This window comes from Rhincodon typus, chromosome 7 (genome assembly GCF_021869965.1).
Source record: "Rhincodon typus isolate 14 chromosome 7, sRhiTyp1.1, whole genome shotgun sequence".
In the NCBI taxonomy this organism is placed as follows: domain Eukaryota; kingdom Metazoa; phylum Chordata; class Chondrichthyes; order Orectolobiformes; family Rhincodontidae; genus Rhincodon; species Rhincodon typus.
Window position 1 is genome coordinate 68,164,831 of NC_063338.1, and position 21,114 is coordinate 68,185,944.

At 41.4% G+C, this 21,114-nt stretch overlaps 1 protein-coding gene across 1 annotated transcript in view; it reads left to right on the plus strand.

Moving 5' to 3' along the window:
* The window catches only part of thsd7ba (thrombospondin, type I, domain containing 7Ba), an 886,244-nt gene that overhangs the window by 77,241 nt on the left and 787,889 nt on the right, over window positions 1-21,114 (plus strand). The window contains exon 3 of the mRNA XM_048599575.1: window positions 10,016-10,190. Within this exon, the coding sequence (XP_048455532.1) occupies window positions 10,049-10,190 (142 nt within the window). The 5' untranslated portion in view covers window positions 10,016-10,048. The remainder of the gene's footprint in view (window positions 1-10,015; window positions 10,191-21,114) is intronic.

The following is a 21,114-nucleotide window of genomic DNA, read 5'->3' on the forward strand; positions in this document are numbered from 1 at the left end:
GTGGTAAATCTATATCTCGTGATGCCATTAGTGTCCAGAAGCATATCAATTTCTGCCTTAAACCTGCTCAACGACTGAGGTTCCACCACCTTCTGTGGTACAGAATTCCAAAGGTTCACCACACTCTGAGTGAAGAAATTGCTCTTCATCTTAGTTATTATCTCTTATTCTGAGATTATGTCTCCTGGTTCTAGACTCAACAGTTGGGGAAACATTAGATTCACATCTATCCTGTCATACTCACGTGAGAATTTTGTAGGTTTCAATTAGGTGTCCTCTCTTCTGTTTCTGAAACTTTTGGGAATCCAGGCTCAATTTTCTCAATAGTCCTGTCATCCCAAGAATTAGTTTGGTGACCCTCCCTCTATGGGCTTCCTTAGAGAAGGAGACCAAAACTGTATACAATACTTCAGGCGTGGTCTCACCAAGTCTCTCCTCAGTTGCAACAAAACATTTTTACTTCTGACTCAAATCCCCTTGCAATGAATACCAACATACTATTTGCCTTTCTCATTGATGATTGCAAATATATGCAAGCTTTCATTGACTCATGAACAGGGATACCCAGGTCCCCTTGGACACCATTGCCAACCTCTCATAATTTAAAAAATATTCTGTTGTCTTCTTCTACAAAGGTGGACCAGTGATTCATGTACTGACCATTCAAACCTTCCCTCTCACCCTACAGCTAGGTAGGTACAGCTGCAACAGCAACAAGGATGCTTTGTGTCATTTGGGAGGGACCAGCTTGCTTCATACCTGCTTCTGTATCTGGGCTCATGGTGCACCCAGTGAATCACAAATATAGTGCCAAAGATAATTTGATAGCAGCCTTCTCTCCTATAACATCTACCAGCCAGTACAAAAAGAGCAGCAGATTTCCATCCAAACTGCAAACAATTCTGCTTCAAAGTGTGTCATGTAATTTTCTCCCCTTATAAGAAATAATGGGCCAATACTTGAAGGCCAAATTAAACAGTTAGAGTGGAATTGTCCCAAGTTGGGATGTAAGAATAACGGCGAGTATGATGAGTCAAACAGGTGAGAGTCCAAAATCAAATTCTTAATGTTATGTTAAATTGTTGCAATGAAGTCCTTGCTTTGATAGTACAATAATGTTCTCGCTGTCAGCAAGAAGCCAATAGATAGTTTCCAACCAACCTTTTCAGCGATGTTATCACACACATCTGGAGCAGGTGGGATTCCTAGCCTAGAGGCAATGAGAAGTCTATATACATGCATTCGCATCTCATGAAGTAACCTGCAGGTTGGAATTAGCTTCCCCCTCCCAGGTAACCTCTGCCCAATTGAGATACCCAATGCTTCACAAACTTGTCGGCATAAAACACGCGTAAACAAGTCCTCTGCTTCCAGTCCAGGTGTGAGAACAGATTTTGTAGCCATGCTCCCTCTCTTCACTTTATGAAGGAATGCTCAGGAACGTTGTTGCTAGTTGCCATCTTGTACCTCTGAAGTCAAAATGATTCAATGAACTGAGGCACATTCACTCAGTGAGGGGTAGGCGATGGCCTAGTGGTATTATTGCTAGACCATCAATCCAGAAATCCAGCTAATGTTCTGGGAACCCGGGTTCAAATTCAATAATTTAAAAAAATCTGGAATTAAGAATCTACTGATCACCATGAAATCATTGCCAGTTGTTGGAAAAATGCATCTAGTTCACTAATGTCCTTCAGGGAATGAAATCTGCCACCCTCACCTGGTCTGCCCTACATGTGACTCCAGACCCACAGCAATCTGGTTGACTCTCAATTGCCCTCTGAAATGGCCTAGCAAGCCATTCAGTTGTACCAATCGCGACAAAGTCTCAAAGAAATGAAACCGGACGTATCACCTGGCTTCGACCTAGGCACCGGAAAAGACAACAGTAGAAACAGCCCTGTCGACCATGCAAAGTCCTCCTCGGTAACATCTGGGGATTAGTGCCAAAACTGGGAGACTAATTAGGCAAAAGCCTAGCATAGTCATACTCACAGAATCATACCTTACAGAAAATGTCCCAGACACCACCATCACCATCCGTGGATATGTCCTGTCCAACCAGCAAGACAAAACCATCAGAGGTGATGGCATAGTCAGGAGGGAGTTGACTCCGGACCCCATGAAGTCTCATGGCTTCAGGTTAAACATGGGCTAGGAAACCTCCTGCTGATTACCATATACCGTCCTTCCTCAGCTGATGAATCGGTACTCCTCCATGTTGAACAACACTTGGAGCAAACACTACAGATGACAAGGGCACAAAATGTACTCTGGGTGGGGGATTTCAACGTCCACCACCAAAAGTGGCTCAGCAGTACTACTACTGATCGAGCTGGTCAGGTCCTAAAAGACATAGTTGCTAGACTGGGTCTGAGGCAGGTGGTGAGGGAACGAACAGGTGGGAAAAGCATACTTGACCTCATCCTTACTAATCTGCCAGCTGCAGTTGCATCTGTCCACGATAGTATCGGTAAGAGTGACCATTACACAGTCCTTGTGGAGATGAAGTCCCGCCTTCATATTGAGAATAACTTGCATCGTGTTGTGTGGTACTATCACCGTGCTAAATGGGACAGAATTAGCACAGATCTAGCAACTTAAGACTGGGCGTCCATGAGGCGCTGTGGGCCATCAACAGCAGCAGAATTGTACTCCAACCCAATCTGTAACCTCAATGCCCGGCATATCCTCCACTCGACCATTACCATCAAACCAGGGGATCAACCCTGGTTCAGTGGAGAGTGCAGGAGGTCATGCCAGGAGCAGCACTGGGCATAACTGAAGATGAGGTATCAACCTGGTGAAGCTATCAAATAGGACTACTTGCACGCCAAACAGCGAAAGCAGCAAGTGCTAGACAAAGCTGAGCGATCCCACAACCAATGGATCACATCTAAGCTCTGCAGTCCTGCCACATCCAACGTGAATGGTGGTGGACAATTAAATGAGTCTCTGGAGGAGGAAGCTCCACAAATATCCCCATCCTCAATGATGGAAGAGCCCAGCACATCAGTGCAAAAGATAAGGCTGAAGCATTCACAGCAATCTTCAGCCAGAAGTGCCGAGTGGATGATCCATCTCGGCCTCCTCCAGTGATCCCCAGCGTTACAGATACCAGTCTACAGCCAATTCGATTCACTCCACATGATATGAAGAAACGGTTGGAGACACTGGATACTGCAAAGGCTATGGGCCTTGACAACATTCCGGCCATAGTGCTGAAGACTTGTGCTCCAGAGCTTGCTGCTCCCCTAGCCAAGCTGTTCCAGTGCAGTTACAACACTGGTATCTACCTGACAATGTGGAAAATTGCCCAAGCATGTCCTGTACACAAAAAGCAGGACAAATCCAACCCGGCCAATTACCGCCCCATCAGTCTACTCTCAATCATCAGTAAAGTGATGGAAGGTGTCATCAACAGTGCTGTCAAGCAGCACCTGCTCAGCAATAACCTGCTCAGTGATGCCCAGTTTGGGTTCCAAAAGGGCCACTCAGCTCCTGACCTCATTACAGCTTTGGTTCAAACACGAACAAAAGAGCTCAATTCCAGAGGTGAGTTGAGAAGCAACTTGACATCAAGGCTGCATTCAACCGAGTGTGGCATCAAGGAGCCCTAGCAAAACTGGAATCAATGGGTATCGGGGGGGCAAATGCTCCAGTGATTGGAGGCATACCTGACACATAGGAAGATGGCCTTGGTTGTGGGAGGTCAATCATCTCAGGTCCAGGACATCTCTGCAGGAGTTCCTCAGGGTAGTGTCCTTGGCCCAACCATCTTCAGCTGCTTCATCAATGACCTTCCCTTCATCATAAGATCAGAAGTGGGGATGTTTGCCGATTGCACCATTTGTGACTCCTCAGATACTGAAGCAGTACATGTTCAAATGCAACAAGATCTGGCCTATATCCAGGCTTGGGCTGACAAGTGGCAAGTGACATTTGCGCCACACAAATGCCAGGCTATGACCATCACCAATAAGAGGCAATCTTACCACCACCCCTTGACATTCAATGGTGTTACCATCGCTGAATCCCCCACTATCAATATCCTGGGGGTTATTGTTGACCAGAAACTCACTGGATTCACCACATAAACATAACAGCTACAAGAGCAGGCCAGAAGCTAGGAATACTGCGGCGAGAAACTCACCTCCTGACTCCTCAAACCCTGTCCACCATCTACAATGCACAAGTCAGGAGTGTGATGGAATACTCCCCACTTGCCTGGGTGAGTGCAGCCCCAACAACACTCAAGAAGCTTGACATCATTCAGGAAAAAGCAGCCCACTTGATTGGCACGACATCCACAAGCATCCACTCCCTCTACCACTGATGCTCAGTAGCAGCAGTGTGTACTATCTACAAGATGCACTGCAGAAATTCACCAAAGATCCTCAGATGGCACCTTCCAAACCCACAACCACTTCCATCTAGAAGGACAAGGGCAGCAGATATATGGGAACACCACCACCTCCAAGTTCCCCTCCAAGCCACTCACCATCCTGACTTGGAAATATATCATCATTCCTTCACTGTTGTTGGGTCAAAATCCTGGAATTCCCTCCCTAATAGCATTGTGGGTCAACCTACAACTGGTGGATTGTAGTGGTTCAAGAAGATAGCTCACTACTACCTTCTCAAGGGCAACTAAGGATGGGCAAGAAATGCTGGCCAGCCAGCGACGCCCACATCCCACAAATGGATAGAAAAGAGAAGTAGCACATCTTCCCCATTGGTCAAGGCACAGTGTCTCTAGGACCACAAGCCATCACATTGCAGCTGAGCTATCTTCACACACAGGTCAAAATCTGCTAGAATAGGGATCTGCTGTTAGGGTTGTGGGGTTGGGAGAGGCCTCATGGCAGCTGCTTCATGCAAAGGACACATGGACTGGACTACTAATGTGCCTGGAAAGGAGCTTGAAGGAAACCCTATGGTAGTAAATGTTGTCTGGGTCCTTTGAGATGGGTGACAAGGAGTTGTCCTCTCATTGTACACAACAATGCAGAGTCAAAGGAAACATTTGCAGTTTGGCACCTTGCTGAGGAGTGATGTAATCCTCTGTGAGAGCACAACCTGGAGGATTATAGGAAAGGATGTCAGTGGTTAAAGTGTTCCTTTTTCTAAGACCGTGTACGTTCACTTACTGTTCTCACACATCTGCTGCAAGTTAAAAATAAAATATCAGAAGTCAATCCAGAAGTGCTTCTTGTGGTCATACTACTGCTGAGGAACCACAGCAGCAGAAAGCACAGCCAACTCCATCTGCAGCAACATCAACAAAGCTGCTGCCAGCTACTGTACAGCCTCCAAAGAGAGAAGCAGCAAGATAAGAGCTACTAAACTGAAGGAGGACTCTCAACCAGAACAACATCAACAGGCTTAATGCAGCTATTAGCAAAAGAATAACAATCAATCAGATAATGAGTCTGGATGTCTCAAACCTTCATATCCCACTTTACCAGCAGGTAGTTGAGGACCTGTGATCGCAAGGATTGGGTGGCAATCCCTTTTCCATATCCCTGATGGTGACAGCTCCCCTAATTCCTTTGCCAGCAGATAGCTTCAGGAACCTACTGGGGACCTCTGTGGAATGTCCTAGTGCTGAACTCATAACCACATCTGAGCTGTTACTGACGCTTTCTTCCCAAGAGCCCATTTGTTCACATTGAACCTCTTGATGGGGCCAATCAAGCACTTGGACCTCTGGCCATTGCTGCTTTCTTGCAGGTTCAGGATATAATTGCGGTCAGAGTGCTCTACAATAAACAAACAGACTCCATCAACAGAAAAAAATTCCATTCCTTAATGTTTAAATGTTGTGACCCCAACAGCATATGACGCTGATTTGCAGTAAATATCCAGGAAGCTGCCACACCTCATACATGCTGGACCATTCACAATGCCAGCCTCTTTCAAATGCTCTCGGCTCATACAAAGATGATTACTACATGATGAGGAATACCATCTCTCACATGCCTGATGACATCCAGAGGAGATCCCTCAGTCTCGCTGCTTATTAGAGATACAACACTGCTATGCTTCAACTATGACCACTGTAGAACACATCATTGGCCTCCTGAATGTGACATTCCAATGCCTGGACCAGTCGAATGCTGCAATGCTGTATATTCCATTGAGTGTCTTGCATCATTGTGTATGCTGCGCACCCCCACAATCTCAGTCACAATGAGGATTGTGTTTTGGGTGAGGAAGAGATGCAGGAGTGGTAGGAAACCACTGAGGTGGGACATGTGTGTGAGGACCCTGAGATGGGCCAGGATGATAGTCAAACATATAAGCAGGCAATGCCACACTGAGTTTAAGAAACCAGAGAGAACCTTATAGCCACCAGTGCCGAAGATGATTGTGCTGTGTTGAGACTTTCTCTGTTTCTGTTGTTATTTCAATGGTGCAGTTGGTTACCAGCCCTCTGCTTGCAGGATGCACTTTCCCTGTAGTCTTGAATTGTTTTTCAATTTAATTTATGTTTGCAATAAAATGTTGGTTTTTACTTTCAAACAATGGTAAGATACAATAGTAAGATTTTCAGTGCATGTACAAATCCTGGCTTGGACCAATGTGCTCTAAAACAGCTGTAATACAGTTAGCACTTGAATTGCCTTGTTTATAGTGATGTTTTCATTAAATTGGTTCTGAGCCAAAGAGATATGAGTCACATAAGGAGTCCACTCCCTGGTCAATACTATTTACTCTAATGAGCATTCACAGTATCCTTGCAACTCATTGACAATGCCATGACTATGGGCTGCCATGCATCGAACTATTCCCTCCATTGTAAGTTTAACGTTGCTACATTTTTGAGAACCCAAGACATTGGACAAATCCTTGTCGGTAGATAAATGTTAGATTCTACCTTTGCTCCAATTAGGTGGGTATATGATGATGGGGTGTGTGTGTGTGTGTGTGTGTGTGTGTGCGCGCGCGCGTTTGTGTACACGTGTGTGTGTGTGTGTGTGTGCGCGATGGACATCCTGAGCTCTTGCTTGCAAACTCAGTGCTATCCTCAGTGATCTCAAGCATCTTGACTGCAATTTAAACTTATAGTTGTGAGATTCCCTGATGGACTCATTGGAATTTAGAACAGTGAGAGAGTGAGAGGCGGCCTTCCTGAAACATATAAGATTCATTGGCTAATTGACAGGATAGTTGGGGAAAGTTGTTTCCCGTTGTGGGACAATCCAGCACCAGAGGGTGTGATCTCAGAATAAGGGGCAGCCAGTTAAGACAGAGATGAGAAGGATTTTTTTCCCCTCAGAGGGTAGTGAATCTGTGGAATGCTTGACACGAAGGGCTGTAAAAGTTGGATTGTTTAGCATATTCAAGGTTGAGATTGATGGACTTTTTTCAACATTAAGAGAATCAAGGAAAAAGCAGGAAGTGGAGTTAAGGATGATAAGATCAGCCATGACCTTACTGAATATTGGAGCAGGTCCAATGGGTCAAGTAGCCTCTTTCTGCTCCTACGTTTTATGAACTTACAAGCCTATCCACCAATCACCGACTTTGCTGATTATGAGATAGGTACTAAGGCATGATGGTTGAAGAGCCACACATAATTTTGCTGACTGAGCATGCTCCACATCTTTCACTTCAGATAACTAGTCCTATTGGGCCAATAGAACTGAAACAAACATTGGAACAGTGCAAATGAATATACGTAACCAAAGTCCATGTTGTGTACAATGATTGAACGCCCCTGCCACTGATCTGCCCTCAGAAGGATTTTTTGTTCCTTCACCTCGCACGACATCTTGGTGCAGGCTTGGCATCTGCAGTTGGGATGGAGGAAGCATGCTGACTGGTACACCCTGCCGACTTTGAAGACTTTGGCTGGTGTGCTTCCGAGTCTTTTGGCTGAGAGGGCCAGGCTGTCTGACAGATACAGGCTTGAGTTACTGGGGGCAATGGATTCACAGACAAGGGCAAGTTGGAGGGGTAGTGCACCTCTGGAGTATCCTGAAATGAAACTCCTGATGTTGGCACTTAGATCTTGCCCCAGGTAGGTAGGTCTGGTGGGATGGCCTCCAGATGTAGTCACCTAGGAAGAGGATGGATCTTATTTCAGTCTCATCACCCAGCAGTTTCCAGAGGGTAGAATCAGCAAACATTGGAGCCATCTTGGACTTCTTGCACTTCTGAACTGAGGGGAATTTCCTGGCTTGCAACATTTGAAGTGGTATCCTGCTGGCCTTTCAATGCGGTGCCAGGTCATTTGACTTCAGAAAATCCTACCTGGTGGGAATCTCCAGCCTCACTCACTGTGCAATTTACTGAGCACCCTGAGCAAACATTGTTCTTGCTGAGGTAATGAGCTGACAAGCGCGTGATTCTGTGAGATAACGTACGTCAGACATAGCCAGATAGGACATCATCCAACACGCTCAATGCCATATTTCAACTTCAAAACAGATTTAACAGAACCATAGGACCATAGCATTGATACACTACAGAAGCCCATCTTGTCCATGAATAGCTTTTCCATGTTTGGTGGGAATGCCAATGAACAACACAACGTACCCAGCAATTGGAAATATGTTACAAGAATTGATTATGATACATAATCATCTAAAGCAGTCATTTTTGTTCAGTAACTGACCAAGATTCCCATCTGCAGCATAAAACCATTCTGATTGTGTTAAACTGACCTCTAAATTTCCACAGTAAGCTACAATTATCCGTTGGAGCTTCCACTTCTTTATTGAAACTCTGGAATTAAGTCCTGTTTCAACATTGTTCATCTGTTTCAAACTTTCGTCAGTAATTTGCCACCACACTTGGTGTTACAGATATTTCTGGATCAACTTCATCCCACACTGTGGTGGCATTTCCTGGTTACACTTACCAAGGTAATAAGCAATCAGTCCATCAAATCACTGACTCCTTCTAAGTTGTTCTTCAGTTAATTACAAACTGCTTTAATCTGATGAAATGTATAAGAAATCATAACTTCTTGTGCTAGTTTCTAGTGCTAAAAGACAATGAACTCTGGCATCATAGGTCAGTGTCAGCTTCATCCAACTTTCAAGAAAAGTTTGCACTATTTAAACCAACTGAATCTCCACGGTTGGGCTTTAGAATCCAAACATGAAATGCAAATAAATGTTTCATGCTGATTAATAGACATTGATTTGGTAAGAATATATAAAATGCTGTAGGTCAAAAAGAGGCTAAGGTTCATCCAAACAGTCTCCTACCACCTGTTAGTTTAAGTGATATGAAGATAAAGGGATTATTGATTAATTAGAACCGTCAATCAGTAAAATATAGTCTACTATAGACTGAAGCGAGATCCGTTAATAGTGGAGTGTTTGGAGAAACATAACTCCAAAAAATTAACATACATCTCCCACATATGTCAAATGCCCACAACAACAACACATATGTTAAATATCCACATCTTGTTTCAAAGTGTTGATATACTATGTCAGCAATTTGATCTCATATATGTATAAATTCTTGCTTAAATAAATCAATAATAATAGCTTCCATCATCTTCTGTAGGATCCTGATCTGTCGTTTAACTATTTACTCACTGAAATAAATAGGTTTTGTATTTTCCCCATTCAAGTCACAGGCATCCTCTTCTGGTCTTTTGGACAAGGTGATATAACGAGTCATGGTCTATATTATACAGCCTTTTGTAACCCTAAGGAGAGAAATCATGTCACTTTTATCTTGCTCAACAAAAGATGCCCAATTTACAAAAATTTTCCTTATGTTATTATATTAATTTGATCTTCGTGGTTGCTCCCTTCTGTATATGGGTAGCAGAATTTAGACAAGAAACTTGGAATCTGTTTGAGATGGGAATTAGATTTTTCAAGACGGGATGAGTTATGATGGGCCAAATGATGATCTTCTTGTTATCTTGTATGGACTTTTCTTTAAGTATTTTTTATTAGCAAAAATGAATGTTTATTAATGCACTGGAAAACCAAGGTAAAATGTTGCAATAGGTGAATCATCAAGCATGTTGTTTGGTCTCCAGAAACTGAAGTGGTAAGACGAAATTCTCCAGACTATGAGCTTGAGAGATGAATTTGGCCTGGTGGGATGGATGCGGCAGAATTTGAGAAAATCCATAATGTTTTGGATCTTCATTTTTCTACAAACACAAGCTAATACTGAGGCACCTAAAGAAGCACAGTACATTTGGACAACAGGTAAAATTAGAAAATTATCCAAAATATAGAGTCTGATAAGATCCTTTCACTATAATATGGGCATACTTCATAATACTGTGACTAGTTTATTTATATACGCTTTAGAGATCTTATGACTCCTGCATGCTACCTCTGTTATGAAATGTTGTAATCAACTGAAATAAACACAACTGTTTCTGATAATAACTGCATTTTGTTGACAACACACTCTGCAGTGTATTTATTAATGCAGATTTTTTGAAATTAATCTAAACAAGTAATACATATTTCCATGTAACAGACTTTGACAGTCATGTTAGGTTTTTAAACTCTTGTAATGAGTTTATTAACTAAAGAATTATCAGCAGTTCCATGTGTTAATTGACAATGAATGACAACCGGTGAGATTGGTTTTCTAACAACAAATCAATGATGAATGCAATAATCTATTTTGGGTTTTCTTAACATCCCCTGCCTCTCAGATGAGAGGTTTGGTTTCAAGTACACACGTGCTCTAGAGTTGTTTAGTAACAAATATGGAGAGGTTAATTAGAAAATATCTATTTTGAGATTTCTGGTGATAAGTCTGCTTGTTCAAGCGATATTAGATTATAGTATGTAATTTAAGTTTATGTCCTGTGCATCTGCTTGAGGATAAATTCCTGTTTTTAAGTTGTGAAAATTATTTCTTGTTTTTATCCAGGTTCTTATCAATGACCACTGACACTGATAACTATCTATATGTAACTTTAATGTATAAAATAGTCAAAGGTATTTCACAGCTAATAGTCGTAAAGAACTGGGATAAATCACTGAAAGTTTGGGATAAGATGATGTAAAAGAAATTTATGTTTTAAGAAAACTCACATATTCATGAAGAAAAGGAGATGAGGCATTCTGGAATAGGGTTGAGAGCTGAGGATTCTACCATGAATTGTAAAACAAATAGAAACAGAGGTTAGGGCCCTCTTGTGGTGCAGTGGTCATGTCACTATGCATGGACCTGCAGGCCCATGTTCAAGCCCCACCTGCTCCAGAGGTGTACTTAACATCTCTAAACAGGTTGATTAGGAAAAATAGGTTAGAAGCAGATGCTAAAATTAGTAGAATAAAGGATGTGTTACAGATGCAAGTTGAGACAAAGGTGGTGTTATGGAGGTAGAAATAAATGATTTTTGTGATGGATAGCAAACTAGCTTTAAAGCTTAGTTTGAGATTGAATAATATTGACATTTCCTGTTGAGAATGTTTTAGAATCAGTGAAAGAAAAATTTTAAAGCAAATTGATTAGAGATAGTTGGGGGCTGAGGGTTAGAATCACAGTTGTAAATCAGTGGGACATATTTAAACACAGATTAAGTAGAAATAAAGGGGGAATAAGCACTGATTTAAAGGTGGGTGACAGTAAAAAGATACATAAAATATGAAAAAAAAATCAAAGGAAGCTCTGGAAACTGTGTAACTGCAATGGGAGAGATACCTTTGGGAAGAATGCAGAAAACTCAAAATGTGACTGAAAGGCAAAGATGCAATGATAAATGGGTTTCGTTACAGAACCAAATTAAAAATGCAATTCTTTTCCAGTGTTGTACTGCCAAAATGATTGCCATAAAAGATAAATTAAGAAATTACACATTGAAAGTTTACTTTTGAAAATTCTGTGTCCCCTGGAACCTCTTAGCTTGTTAATTGCCTTTAAAAAAACTGGTTTCATCCATCGGAAAGAAACATTGTTAGTCCCTGTCAGTTCTATGCTACTTTTTAAAAAATGTTTAATTTTATTACAAGAAGAGAAATCTATTTAAAAATTGATCTCAGGTGTAAGTACAAAACTTCTATGGGGAAAAAAAAAATTGACTGTCCTTCCTAGGCATTTCTTAATGGACCTGTTCAGATATGCAATGATGTGCCTCTGGAGCAGGTGAGACTTTAACTTTTGTCTTCTGATCCAGAGATAGAAATGTTGCCACAGCACCACAAGGGCCCTGTGAGCTTCCTTTCTGTATTTCCACAATCTGCTGAGGGACTATATTTGATCTAACTATGTTACTTAAAATTCACTTACTTTCCAATTTGACAAGCTGATCGATATGTAAACTGCTTTTATCACCACTAACGATATTGGAGATCCATTACCTTACAAAGAGACTTACTATTGTGTAAGGCCACATTATTAAAACCTGAGCATGTAATTACATAAAATGATCAATACAATGAAATAGATAGAAAAAGATTGTTTGTGGAATCTTGTGAAAGTGAATGATTAATATAAAATGTCATGGATTTTCTGCAGAATTATGAAGGCTGAAGGATTATACATTAACGAGCATGTGTTGAGGTGTAGTAGAGTTTGAATTTCCTGTTTTGCTGTGAAAGCTTGTTTTTATTATGAATGTGCTTGGATCAATAGGATTTCTTGTTTCTCAAGGGAATTTAACACCAAAAGTTTATTGGAAATGGTAAATCAATCCTTTACATTTTTTTCACATTATTGTTTAATTATTTGACATGAAATATTTCTGAACAGCTTTTCTTTATTGCACTCTTCTTCTCTCATGAAGAGATTTGCAGCAAAGTGTGTAAGTTTCCACAAGTATCAGCTATAACTTGTTTTCCTGTTGAAATTGTATTCAAGAATGAGTGTGACAATGTCAGGCTTATAAAGCTGATATATTGGGTGATTCTCTGCTTTTCTTGTATATTATTAATATTTTGGCTTGTTGCTTATCTGTGGCATCAAAATAAATTGATATACCTCTCAAATAACTAATTCCAGTTTCAAAGCACTACAAAGCTAGTTGCCTGGTTGCATGGAATTGTAGTTGAAATTAGAATGTAATGAAACTTTGCTTGTGCACATCTTAAAACCAGACTCCCTCTGTGATCAGCACTTTCATTTTGTTCTCAGCAGTGTCATAATGATTGCCGCTTCAGATGTTGCTGATGTGATAAAGAGATTGATTAATTTTACTTGAAAGGGCATATGCTCAAAGAGATTCAGATCTTAACACCAAGGTGGAAGAATCAGACTCCCAGTAGAGTTATGAAGCTCCATATATGTTGACTTTCAGTGAATGATAAAAAGGCTACCCAACATTTTTATGAAGCTATTGACAGTACAATCAAACATTTATTTTTTCACATTCCCTGAAGATGAATTGCTTTTATTACATATGGGTCTAGAGATTTATAAAATGGAGAAATGTTTCTAAAACTCAAATAGCAAATCAGTAATTTGCCGTTTTGAGTTCTTGGAAACCAAAGGGAGGCTGTCGACTCAACAGAACTAAAATGTCAATTTTTCACAAAGCAAACATACAAATAATTAGGAACACAGAAGTGATTACACCAGCACTGATTATGCAAGACATTTCAATAACGTATTTGTATTGGATGTACAACACAAACTGGCCATTGGGTCAACTACGTTTATGCTGGTAAGCCAGGTGAGTCTTCTGCTATAATAACCTCTTCCCATCTGTTCTTGTATCCCTCGATTCACTTTTCCCTCATATGCATCAAGCCTACCTTTAAACGTATCAATGCCATCGACTTCAACAACTTGTGGGCAGTCAGTTTCATGTTTTCACCAGACTCTTAAATAAAGCCCTCCTAACTTCTTTATTTTTTTTTAGCAACAATTTTTTCATATACTGCCATGTTCTGAGCTGACCAACTAGTGGATATGTTTTTTTCCTTCTCCCTCTTGAACCTTTTCCAGAATTTTTAAATCCTCTGTTGGTTAATTGTTCATCTCTTTTCTCAAAGTGTTTTGCCTATTGAATCTTTATGTTGGCAACTTCTCAATATTGGTAACATGTTGTATATCATTTCTGCACTTTCTCCAATGCTTCAACATCATTTTTGCAAAATAGTAATGCATGCAGTACTCCCACGTGTGATTTAATCTAAGTTCTATGCCAGATAGCACTGTGTCTCTTTTCTTTTGGATGTGGTGCATCACTGGTGTCACAGCAATAGTTCAGAAACCTGAAATACTACAAGTGCTTATAGCCTTTAATTACAAAATATGTTTTTTAAAACAGGCTGGTGTGACCAAAGACGGCTATAGATGTAAATCAAGGGGCTATCTGGGGAGAGTGTGACACATATGATACAAAGGGAACTTCAAACAACCTTCAAAAGGGAGGTGGGGGAGATTGAGGAAAGATGTAGACATGAGGCCACAGTTCAAAGGTTATAAATGTCTGTGGCATGCAGCTCAACAACAAGTCACCCCCTCCAGATTATGTCCCACACTGCAGATACATTGTGTTTTTCCCTTTTTGAAGAATGCACAAGAACGAGGGTTTGAAAAGCCACGTAACTCTACAGGTGTATACTCGTGAATGTTCATATCTACAGCCTGAGTTCAAATGTTGGCATGCTGTGAAGGTCGCAGTCAAAGAACACTGCCCAAGTTACCCCTCTGCAGGTAAAGACTACAGACTGCTGCAAGCTGAATAAAAGGAAACCAGAAAACAACAGGACTTGTTTTATCCTGAATGCTGAAATTTAAGCATGATCAAGAGGAATCAGAATGATAAAACTTCAACCAATCGACTTTTAACCTTGCAGCCATTGCAGTGGAGGTTCAACTACCTGCTCCCTGCAAAAAAAATCTAACTTTGTTTTCAAATTTATGTTCATTTCTTGTTTCTAATCTGTGTGTATATGTGTTTGTGTTACTAATTCTTCTTATGTTTTATTAAATAATAAACTCACACTTTATTAACTCATGAATGCTTGGTTAATTTACCTCTTTTTAAACTAACAATGCATTTGGGCCTGGGCAAAATGTATCCAGGAAAGAAGGGATCCCTTTCTAAATTAATCCTGTTGCAACCAGCTGAGAGGTTGTGTGAATAAAGGAGAGAAATTTCATTCCTCCTCACCTAGGAACTTAATGGTTTGGGGTATGCTGTCTGGAACTGTGATGAATTGAGGTTCAATTTGCCTGGGATCTGGTCACAGTGCTGGTTAAGGCCAGTATTTATTGTTCATTTCTAATCACCCTTGAGAGGACAGTAGTGAGGTCTTTTCTTGAACTGCTTCAGTCCTTGCATCTAGTGTTGTTGGGAGGTACAATTTTTACTTACTATTCCTTTAAAAATGAACATCAGTTCTTCATTTGTTGAAAGAACTTTGTTCAGAGTTTATAAACAATTAAATTCAGTCAAATCCTACAAAAAGGTAGTTAAGAAATTCAAGTGGAATTGAATGGAAGGCTGGATAAGAAATAAATTGACATTGTAAATGGCTATTACTTTAGAAATTTATACTGAGGTGAAAAACTAACACGTTCAACATCAACAATATATCTTGGGTGGTCTGGGATTTGTATGGCGCATATAACTTCTCAGTTTAAAGGGCTGGAAATCAGTCCATTCTTTGAGACAAATAGACTATATCTTTTCTGAAGAAGGGTCTAGGCCCAAAACGTCAGCCTTCCTGCTCCTCTGATGCTGCTTGGCCTGCTGTGTTCATCCAGCTCTACACCTTGTTATCTCAGATGCTCCAGCATCTGCAGTTCCTACTATCTCTAGACTATATCTTTGGTACTTTAAAAGAACAAGGAGAAGAGATTTATGATGTATTTGTGTTAATTTTGAAGGAGCAAATAATTGCTGGGAAGATTCAACATGCCAGAAACATGCAAGTACTTTTCTTGAATTCCAAACAAAAATTGACCATCTCAACTAGGGATAGGAGGATTCTGTTCACAACTTGTTCTGAAGGAAACAATAATGGGATAAAAAAATTTCCTGAGCTATGATTATGTTTATGCTCTACTTTTAGTCTTTGCTCGTTGGTGGTATTCTTGCTTCTGTGCTAGATGGTTAGTGCATTCAAGCCCTAATTCAGAGACTGAACCACATAAGCCTTTGCTTGCTGTGATCTGCCTGTACCACTCATAAACAAAGTTTTCACTGTATTTCGATACATGACAATAAAATCAATCAAAGCTTGAAGAGCACTTCAGTGCTGTACAGAGGGAGTGACACCCAGCCAGAACAAGTGTCCTTTAGATAATTCATTAAACATCGATCGTCATGATGGATGCAGAAATCCCAAAAGCAAGGATAAAGTAACATTTTTTTCCCCGGGGTCTTGGCTAATATTTACTCTTTAAATGATCTACTTTGATCTTGGTGAATCATTTATTACATTACTCTTGGAAGGCCCTTGCTGTGCGTAAGCTAACTGCTGTGTTCCCTACACTACAACAGTGACTAAATTTTATTATCATAATGTTTATTGTCATATATTTTGGCAACTGCTGAAGTCCCGAAATGTGTAAGTGCAACTTCTTTTCTCCTGTTGTGATGACCAACTGTGAAGGGAAGTTTCTAAAGTTTGATTTATTTTAGTTTGAATATCAAAATGTCATATACATTTGACTGTTCCATTGTAACAAGGCTTTTTCAGCAAATTTCCCCCTCTTCAAACAGTTCACAAGTTGAGGCCAATCTATATACTGGACGGAATCTTCTCAGTCACTGAATGAGGGTCTTAGCAAGGAATTTGGGAAAAATTGCAAAAATTGGCCAGCGAGCTGTGATTCCTGCAGCTGAGTGGCGAAGGTCTATTTGCATACATTAACATCTCTGTTGTCTAAAAATGCCTTGTTAATATGCAATTTTCTATTCTGCCACCCACTGGATAGAGACTAGATTGTGACAATTCCCAACAAGAAAATCAGAGTGGTTACCTGGCAATTCCAGCTTACTACTTGGTCCACTGGTCCTCCATCTTGGAAGCCAGGCACCAACACCTTAGGGCCGAATCTCCGGGCTGTAATTGCAACCCTATCAACAGACTTCAGCGTCCGACATATACCAGTCTCACTGCATCATCATAGCCTATCCCTGATCCGCTTACAGCACCGTACTACATTTCACAAATGCACTTTAGAGTGCACTGGCACATTTCAGTGCAATGCTGTTGCCGAAGTCTTTACACATAGAGACAGGCAGCTATCACATGAATTCGAGTGGTTTGGTTCTTGGTGGGTCCTTGCTTGCTCTCCTGGTGCTCAATCACTTTGTGCCTACTTTGCTCACAACATCCCTGCTTTGTCTTTTTGCACTTTAACTCCTCAACCAGAGCTTAAAGGCTCATATTTCTTTTACCTTGACTTGCCTTTAAGTGCAGACATGAAGCCAGGCAGCTTGTTAAGCTTGTGAGTCAATCAAGGGGGTAGATATGCTGCTGTATCTCAATGTGAATCTCCTATCTGCAGTATGTGCCAGCAGCCTGTGTGCCAGACACATTGCATGTACATCAACCAAATGGCCACGTCTCAAAGTCAAAGGAAGACATCATTCAGTCAAGGGCTCCCGGCACAATAATTCAAGGCAACTTCGAGTATCAGTGCAGGGTCTAAGGCATGGTCAGTCTGCCACTAGTGGCAGTCAGTGTTAGGGGGTCTCCACAGTCTGGGTACCAGGCCACAGTCAGATCTAGTGCAACCAGTCTGGGGCATTATGGGATGTCTGTCAGTGAGTTATACTCAGATCAGTTAGGAATCTGGTCATGCATCCTTTGAGGCTATCTGACCAAGTCCCTCAAATGGGTGGACCATGGTCATTCCTGGGTATTCATCCACTAAAAGCTGAGGGCAGATATCAGAGGTAACTGCCCTGGGATGGAAGCTTGGGAAATTAATTGTGGGAATTGGAAACAGCATGCTGGAATGAAGGGAAGGGTGACTGTTGTGAATAGGGCAACTCAGTATAAAAGGGGGAGACAATAGAGCATCGAAAGGAAAGGAGTAATGCAAAAGGGTTGTGGCCATCAATCAGTAGCTCCCTGGCTTCCATGTGGGGACAGTGCACTACCATATCTGGCATGTTGACTTGAAATGCTGAGATGGGTTGGGGCTAGTGGAGTTTGTAAAAGTTGGGTGATGAAGATTTAGGTAGAGAGATGGTTTTGTTTGGTGGAACAGTTCAAAGCCAATAGGGTTGACAGGGCAGGCCATCATAAAGTGAATATACACATTCAGGGATTTATAAAGGGTATGAAGCTGAGCCTGTGACTCACTGTGTGAGGAGCAATTGCAGTTTCTGTTCATTGTGCTGCAAGTAACAAGGGCATAGTGCAGCTGAAAATAGGTGCAACCACACAGAGTTAACCACCCTTCTGCTTTTTTAGGTATGAGTAAAAGGATAGTGGGTTGGAGACTAAAGTTTACATTTTCAGCACTAGTTGATTCTTCCATATGGTATCTTAAAGAAGAGGCAAGAGGCTAGTTAGCATCAAGGACTGTGTTAGAACATACTGCTGATCTCTTAATGAAGTGTTTAAATGCCTTTACATCAATGAACTTCTTTCAACACAGTCCTGACAGATCTACTACATGTTCCATAGCTTTTCAAACTTTTTTTTTCCTTTATTCATTAACAGGATGAGCGTGTCCTGGCTATTCCCCATCCCTAATTGCCCAGAGGGTAGTTCAGTGTAAACCACATTGCTGTGGGTCTGGAGTGACATGTAGGCCAGACCAGGTAAGGATGGCAGTTTCCTTCCCTAAAAGGCATTAGTGAACCAGATGGGTTTTTCCCAACAATTGGCAATGGTCATCATTAGATTCTTAATTCCAGATATTTTATTGAATTCAAATTCCACCATCTGCCATGGCAGGGTTTGAATCCGGGTCCCCAGAATGTTATCTGGGTCTTTGGATTAAAGTCCAGAGATAATACTGCTAGGCCATTGCCTCCCCGCTCGTCAAACAATGCGAAACAATGAAAGTCAAGGAGAGGGGCCACACAAAACATAGGGGTAGATAAATCAAAAATACTGAAAAGGAGGAGGTACACGTGAGAACAAAAATATCGTCATGAAAATTATGGTCTTGAAAAGGGTGTCTGTAAGACTCTACAAACTCCCCAACCAATGTGCACAATATAAATTACCCAAACACCTTAGCATGTATCAGGAAAGGCCCACACAGCACGACTCTGCAGTGAATGAACCAGGTTGCAACTTTATTTGAAGACAACAAAAGTTATGAGTTAAACTTTACACTTTTAACAATGCTATATTGAACTGTCTGATTCTTTAGAAACTTAAAATACTTCCCAGAGACGCGTAACTTTTGCTGGTCTGTCGAATTGTTCAGTCTGTTTCTCTCTTCATGGGTTGATTCTCCCTCTGGTCGGAGGGTGAGCTGCTCTGGTTACTGCTGTGTCCTGATGTACCTCGAGGTAGGCTGGAGAGTGGAGTAACCAAACACCTGCCAGGCTTATCCTGGTTACCTTCTGGAACTTTCCAAGGACTTGACCAATCAGAAGTTTCAAATTAACTGGCTTTGTCACCTTGAAATGCTGCTAAAGGCCCTTGATGGCTTGCTTGACAGTGACCCTTTGATGTGTCTCTGGGGCCTGGAAGTCTGGTTTCATCCCAGAGTATACATCTGCTCTTTTGTCTCACTGAGGCATGTCTGCCCCATGAGCCTAATGTTGTTTGTTTGTCAGGAAGGGTTGAAATGCCCTTTTACATTCCTAACGAGTTCTGGTGCCTCTCTGGTTTCAATTATCTGGGCTTGGAGCTTGCAAGGACTTATCTCTAGGCAGAATTGTTTCTTGTGTCTGTCTTGGTTTAGGCATTCCGAGCATAATTTGCTTTTTGACCAATTTGATGCCCTGTTTATTTTGGTTGTTGTGCCTGTATTTCTGGACTCCCTTCTTAATGATTTTTATTTCACTTGAGCAGTCACAGGCTGCTACAAGGTGTATGATCTAAGTGCTCATCTAAGAGACTTTGGGACAGATTTCCATCTGCCCATGAGCTTCTCTTGTCCCAAAATAAATTAGGCAGGCAGCAACTAATTCTGCGGGCAGAAAGGAGTGTGCGGAGTAAGTGTCTTGTGAGGGAGGTCTCTTCCATTTTGAGTGATGCGAGGCCCTTGAAAAAGCAAGAGCATTACATAGACGCTCATACACTAAAGCGAAAACACACTTATAAACATTACATGCTCTGTGAACCTGAGACATTGAGCTCCTGTGTCGAGTCCAAAGCCTCCCTCCAAGCACTCTTGACCGCATCATGCAGCATCAGCAATCAATACTATTAATAGTCTGGAAAGATTCAGCTTAATTGCTAAAACAGCAATCACCTTCCAAAGTCCCGTCATCTGTGCATAATTTAGGAACTGCTCTCTTCACAGACTGGACTATAGAACTACATGTAGCACTAAAGATGACTAAGATTTTGTGCCTTCAGTTCTGAGGAAGAGTCTCCGTACCCAAAATGTTAGCTCTGATTTCTCTCCACAGATGCTGCCAGACCTGCCGAGCTTTTCCAGCAACTTCTGTTTTTGTTTCTGATTTACAGCATCTGTAGTTCTTTTGGTTTCTGTTTTGTACCTTCAGTGTTGTGTTGGGCGAGACAGACATTTGCTCACTCAGCTGATGATGAAAATTCAGCATTGAAACAAATGTCATAAAGTATTTAAAATGAAGGCTCTCCTATGCTACTTATGTGCTCTTGGACCTTCTTTCTTTCTCTCCCACTATGTCTTGGTGCAATCTATGTCTAGGTTTGGAGGTGAGTCTATTCTACAGTGGTGCTGGTTGACCTTGGAGTTTTGGTTGGATGATCAAGTGGCCATTTGTTTCTGGAGGGTGAAGATGGGGGAATGTGGAGAGGTGTTCTAAGGAGTGGGTAGGCAGGGCGGAGGACATGGAGGGGTGGGTGTTGAGAGCGACTTGAGGGAAGATGTTGCACATAATAGTCAGAGGCGTGAGTAATAGCAGAGATTAAGTGAGTGTGATGTAACAGAGAGAAGATGGTGGTGCTTTCCCTGATAGACAAAGATGACACTTAACTGATTTCCAGTAATATTCAAGACAACAAGGTGCAGAGCTGGATGAACACAGCAGGCCAAGCAGCATCATAGGAGCAGAAAGGCTGACGTTTCGGGCCTAGACCATTCATC